The sequence below is a fragment of the Chenopodium album genome, chromosome 18 (genome assembly GCF_948465745.1).
Source record: "Chenopodium album chromosome 18, dcCheAlbu1.1, whole genome shotgun sequence".
In the NCBI taxonomy this organism is placed as follows: Eukaryota; Viridiplantae; Streptophyta; class Magnoliopsida; order Caryophyllales; family Amaranthaceae; genus Chenopodium; species Chenopodium album.
Genome location: NC_137851.1, coordinates 20,424,936 through 20,431,178, shown reverse-complemented (window position 1 = coordinate 20,431,178; position 6,243 = coordinate 20,424,936). Strand labels below are relative to the sequence as shown.

General features: G+C 36.0%; 1 protein-coding gene across 1 annotated transcript; it reads right to left on the bottom strand.

Moving 5' to 3' along the window:
* Positions 1-231: 231 nt before the first annotated feature.
* On the bottom strand, positions 232-5,650 carry LOC145591609 (transcription factor SPATULA-like). The gene is made up of 6 exons (XM_081648119.1): positions 5,236-5,650; positions 5,030-5,113; positions 4,836-4,901; positions 4,677-4,742; positions 566-859; positions 232-447 (listed from the first exon to the last, which is right to left on the bottom strand). The coding sequence occupies exons 1-6, from the start codon at positions 5,536-5,538 to the stop codon at positions 361-363; spliced, it is 900 nt and encodes a 299-aa protein (XP_081504245.1). The 5' UTR covers positions 5,539-5,650; the 3' UTR covers positions 232-360.
* Positions 5,651-6,243: the final 593 nt, after the last annotated feature.

Below are 6,243 nucleotides of genomic sequence, written 5' to 3'. Positions count from 1 at the left end.
GTGCACCTAAGCCATAGTTCAGAGTGCTGAGGTTAATTTTGCCTTTATAATATACATATAATGACATGGGGCATTGCTAGGCCAAAAACTAGTTTTTTATAATTTTGTACCAAACAGGCCTTGTGGGTTGAAGTGTCGAACTATAATCTCCTATAAAGGGCATGAAGGCTTAAACATTTTGGCATTATACAAGGAAACAAACTGAATCTAGACATTGAGTTCTCAGCAGTTCACAATAACGTTTTAGGAACTATGTCAGAACAATTTACTTGTTCTACAATTTCTATTTCAGCAATGCGAATTTCTGTAGTGTTACACAGAAATTTGAACATGATGTTCTTGAGCTAAATATCTTCATATTCATGAGGATATGCCTGATGATGAACTCTGACCACAGTGGCTCATGTCCAACTGCAACTGGGGTAATGCAGGATCCTTGCAGAGTACCTTCAGATTGACAGAAACATGTTTAAACTTACGATATTCATTAGAAAAAATCAATGCACTGACATTGCTAAAAGGTCTTACAGTGATACATTATTCAACAGGAGATTTTGAATGATACCTTAGAGGACATTGAGGCATTGAAAGGCCTATAATGTACAGTCATAGACGGATCCAGATGAAATGGCTGCGCTGAACTGTTGTTCTCTGACGTTCTGGTCATTCGGAGCTTATAGTCAGAAAAAGCAGGTTTGCTGGAAAGATTAAACATGGCCTGCATGGGAGCTTCTTGATTTACTGTGAAGGATCCTGTTCTACTGCTGTTTGCTTCATCAAGTTGTGCTGCAGATGGAAGCTGCATCGCTCCTGGTGAGTAAAAGGGATGCGAACTTGAACCATTTCTCAAGGTTAGCATCTGTAATACCAACAAAATAGATTAAAAACTTCAGCTCCACAATCTATATTTCTTGCAGCCAATTTAAAGCTCCATTAAGGAGAGGTATAACAATGTCATCCGTTCAAACTTTTGTCATAAGAGCATGGAACTGATATTGCATTCAAAATTAATTTTCACTCTTGAAGACCTAGATTTACCAGTTTTTCCATCAATACAACAAGGCTTTTTACACTAAAAGGCCATAAATTGAATTGTGGAACCAAACCAACTACGAAAGCATTGCCACCTACGATATTATGTTTAACTTTTCTCTAACCTGCTTTTTACAAAAATATCCTGTTTACACTGAGGCAAATTAGTCATTGATAGTGTACTGTTAAGGATTATAAATGAAGCATTGAGTGTTCATCATTGATTCTACTAAGCAGCTAAATGAACTTTTTATTTTTGTGTAAAGCTTTGAATAAGGAACCAGCTAGGCTAAGTCTATATTGTGTTTTGAACTTTTTATTCTACTAAGTCTCGTTTTGAGCTATTTTTGTTTGACTAATGGTTGGTTAGCTAGCTTGAGCAGCTCGTATCATTAGTTGTTTGTATTAAGTTTACCTTTATATTTGGTATGATCCGTTGTTACTTGTTTAAAAGCAAATTAACCAGCTTTTCAGTAAACCATTCAGGTCATTGAGAAAAAGTTTTTCAACTCAGCTTTTTAAAATATGACAGAAAACTAAATGTCATCTACCAAACTAAACTTTGGGCTTTTTGGCACAAGGAAAAAGGCAAAGAATCAGTATAAAAACCTGTCAAAAACGAATGAGCAAACACGGCCCTGAACTCAAAGGATTAGGTCATTACATAGGAACATTTAGTCTGCTTCATAAATGTGATCATACACGCTACAAGATAGCACACACCAGCAACCCAATCATGAATTTATTCATCACATTGTAAGGTAACTATTTTAAAATCAATCAATCAATCAATCAATCAATCAAAGCCTTAATCCCAAAAGTGGGGTCGGCTAACATGAACCAAATTTGATTATTCCGTGTAGTCATCAACATAAATCTTTCTCCTCCATCCCTTACGATCCAAAACTTCATCCTCACGTAAATCCATGCACTTCATATCCTTCCTCACTCCTTCCAACCAAGTCATCTTTGGTCTCCCTCTTCCTCGTTTAATCCCTCCATGGTCCCACTCTTCCACTCTTCGCACCGGTGCACCCTCGGGTCTCCGTCTTACATGTCCAAACCAACGCAGACGATTTTCCCTTAATTTATCTACAATGCCCGCCACACCTACTTTCTTGCGAATAACCTCATTTCTGATTCTATCTCTTAAAGTGTTTCCACACATCCACCTTAACATGCGCATTTCCGTAACCTCCATCTTTTTAATATGCTCTTTCTTAGAAGCCCAACATTCTGTACCATAGAGCAACACTGGTCTTATGGCAGTCCTGTAGAATTTTCCCTTCAACTTTAAGGGAATGCTGCGGTCGCATAGCACTCCCGTGGCCGCTCTCCATTTAAGCCACCCTGACTTAATCCTGTGGGTCACGTCTTGATCAATGTCACCATTCTTCTGGATGATCGACCCTAGGTACTTAAAACATTCACTCATGGTCAAATCCTTTCCATCCAAACTCACCACTTCATTGCTTGTCCCCCTCTGAGTGCCAAAACGACATACCAAATATTCAGTCTTACTCCGACTTAGCTTAAACCCTCTAGATTCCAACCTTTGCCTCCATTGCTCCAACTTGACATTAACCCCATCCTTAGTCTCATCCACCAAAACGATATCATCTGCGAACAGCATACACCATGGAACCTCATCTTGAATTGGTCTAGTTAATTCGTCTAGAACCGTTGCAAAAAGAAAAGGGCTTAATGCAGACCCTTGATGCAATCCGATTGTAATAGGGAAATCTTTTGTCAACCCTCCGCATGTCCTCACATTTGTTGACACATCCCGATACATATCCTTAACTAGGTCTACATACCTTCGTGGGATACCTTTCTTCAACATTGCCCACCAAAGTATCTCTCTTGGCACCTTGTCATATGCCTTCTCTAAATCAATAAAGACCATATGAAGATCTTTCTTCTTTACCCTATAAAACTCCATCATTTGTCTTATCAAATGGATTGCCTCCATAGTAGATCTCCCAGGCATAAAACCAAATTGGTTATCTGAAATGCTTGTGCATGCCCTCAACCTTTGTTCAATCACCCTTTCCCACAACTTCATAGTATGGCTCATAAGCTTAATTCCTCGATAGTTAGAACAATCTTGAGCGTCTCCTTTGTTTTTATAAACCGGGACCAAGGTGCTCTTCCTCCAATCTTGTGGGATCCTTGTAGCCGTCCATATCTTGTTGAAAAGGTTTGTTAACCAATCATAACGCAATTTTAAAAGTCAAAAATAAATCAATCATAACGCAATTTTATTTTTCTTTTGTGCCTTTGAATCTATATGCCATAAAAATCTAACAGGAAAAAGAAAAAAAAAAAACAAAAGGTAGCTAGATAAAATTTGCATTTTATGGTTTTTTTTATTTGTTTATTTTTTTTAATAAAAAAAAAGACTGAATTCTGCCATAAGCAACTGTGTGTGTGTCTAAACAAATACTGCAAAGAACTGCTGTTAAGCCTGTAACAAAATTAATCTGAATTGCTGTGCATAATAGTCAACCCTAATTCTCTAATCAGCTTGTTTTTTGCAACTACAAATAGAATATTACCAGACATAAAGAACTGTAATTTCCCTTCCTAAACACTCTTTTATACAAGAATGACATTAGTTCATTATAGTGGTACCTTAATCACTTTCAATCTGCAAAATGCTTATGTGATTCTCATCGTTATTAACAGGATTTTCCAGCCTTAGACTCTTCTGATGTAAGCACAAAAAACATCTAGAAGAACTGAAGAAGACTACTTATCAGGGCACAATATAGACGGATACCAACTCTATAGATAAGAAAAAAGCCTTTCGTATACTTCTAAATAGACACAATACCTTCAGTCCTTCAGTAATTGTATATTTAACGAAAGGATATCTACATCTACAAATATATATGTCTTTCAGGTTCCAATATACAGTTAACAACTAAGCTAGTATTTGAGCTACAATCTCCTTAAGGGCAACTTTGTCGCCACCATTACTAAGATCATCAAACCTACTTTTCATCACACTAGCAAGATTAAGCACATAACATACAATAGAAACACAAAAATCCAATGAAAGGTGTTGTATTGTGATCAGTAAATTGTTGCATCTAAAAGATAGTTAAATTCAAGAGCATATATGTTCATTGACAAACTTTTAATCTCAATTGCATGAATTCCTTAGTTGTGAAGTGTGGATTCAAACAATCCGAGATCCTTTCATTTTGAATACATCAAGTCTGGAGAAAAGCACCCCTTTCGAACTTAATATCGTTACCAACTATAGTACATATGTTGCTTACAATTGAGCATTGAATAATACTTATTATGTTGCTTACAATTTTCACCTCACTTTATGCACCTAAGTCGAATACTTGATACTCTAATATATTAACATGTAATGGACAAGTAACTCTAATTTTTGAGTTTAATCATTCAAATTCTATAAAAATAGCCAATTCTATCAGTCTAAATAATATAACGGTTTCAGACCCCATTGCAGCATTCAGTTTGTGTTATTTCTGCTAATATTTTACAATCTGTAAATCACGTTCTTTACACCAAGAAATTTAATTTAATATACTTTTATTCCGGATCTTCAACATAAAATATACAAATATCATCAAATTATAAAATTTAGTAAGCTTAAGATAACACACCTGAACCTGTAGCTGAAGCTGTTTTAAATATTCGATAGCTTCATCCAACATTGAAGCCTTATCCGTCTGTTTAACAAATTAAAATATTGTCATTTAACTTGTAAAACCATTAATCCGACAAGTAATTAATAATTAACAATTAATTATCATTAATACCACCTTATTGGAGTTGGGAATCAATTTCTGGAGTGCTTTCATTTTCTCATTAATCCTCTGCCGCCTTCTCTGTCCACAATTAAATTATCAAACACCCAAAACTACCATATCTCGATCCCGGATCAATTGTCACGTTGATAGCATAATTTGAACTCGTACAATAACAATTAAATCCGAACAGAGTTATTAGTTCTAACCTTTTCAGACATGTTATGAACCTCAGCTGCTCTGCTACGCTTCGATGAACTCTTACCTGAAGCAGACTTCATACGAGTTTCCTCCTGTTCAATAAAACAGTTAACCTCTCCTAATTCCCAAAAACAAAATCAATAAAACAAACTAGAATTTTCCTACAAATAACAAATAGATAGAAAAAACACAAAAACAAAGACCATAGAACAACCTCGCTTTGGCAATCTGCATCATCGATCCCCTCCATCGAAAGACCAGAGCTATAATAAACACCAGCAAAAGCATAATTTGGGTCTAATAAAGAAGGCGATTCAGAAAAAACATTGGATCCAGGAAACTGACCGCGGGACTCAGTAGTAGGAGGAGGTGGTGGTGGTGGTTGGTGGTGTTTAGGAAGGGGTGAAGAGGTGGAGGGTTGGGAAGAGTTGTGAAGGAGGTTATGAAGAAGCGACGATATATCGTCAGATTCAAGCCCAAAGGATTGAGGCGGATGAGGTGGTGAAAGATCGGCCATTAGAGTATAATGAAGAGAATGATGATGATGGTAGAAATGGGTTTGGTTGAGTTGGGTGGGAGAAATTTGTGTAAGTTTTTCTGAAGCTAAGTGAAGGCTAAAAGGCTAAATAATGGTAGGCGTTATCATGTAATGTAATGTTACCTGTTTCTGTTTTCTATCTCTGTTTTTCTGGTTCATTCGTAAGGTTTTGTTTCTGAAACAAGTACAGAGTGATTAAGGTGATGTTTTTAATCAAAATTTTCTCTTCTCCCGCCTTAATCACGTCGTTTTCATGCTTTTTTTTTGTGTTTCTTTTTAGGCAAAATTGGTCGTAACAGCATGAACTTTTAAGCAGTTGCACTCGGCAGCTCGAACTGTGACTACTAGCTCAAACAACACGAACTTTGACGTAAGGTGCACGAAACATCATAAATGAGTGTTGCCACCTGAGATTCTATCGGAAACAACCCATATGTAACATTTTATTATTTTTCTTCTTTTTATTAATTTTTAAATGCAATTATATTAGGCTTTTTTGTAAAACGAAAATAAAATTACCATGTAATTAGTATCTCACATGCTTTTTAGTTTCTCAATTACTTCACTATTCTTCCTATTACTTCCTCCGTTTTTTAATGGCCTCCATAGTCTATTATTTTTTTGTTTTTTGGTTTTTTTTTTAAGAAAGTGTTAAAAAAGAAATGGATTTGGTAGGCCATAAAT

Excerpts from the sequence above, each read along its gene's own strand:
- LOC145591609 (XM_081648119.1), bottom strand. The coding sequence starts at position 5,538 with ATGGCCGATCTTTCACCACCTCATCCGCCTCAATCCTTTGGGCTTGAA. Across the intron at positions 4,743-4,835 it reads TGATTCCCAACTCCAATAAG|ACGGATAAGGCTTCAATGTT; the intron begins GTGGTATTAATG and ends TTTGTTAAACAG. Across the intron at positions 860-4,676 it reads AGCTTCAGCTACAGGTTCAG|ATGCTAACCTTGAGAAATGG; the intron begins GTGTGTTATCTT and ends TTGGTATTACAG.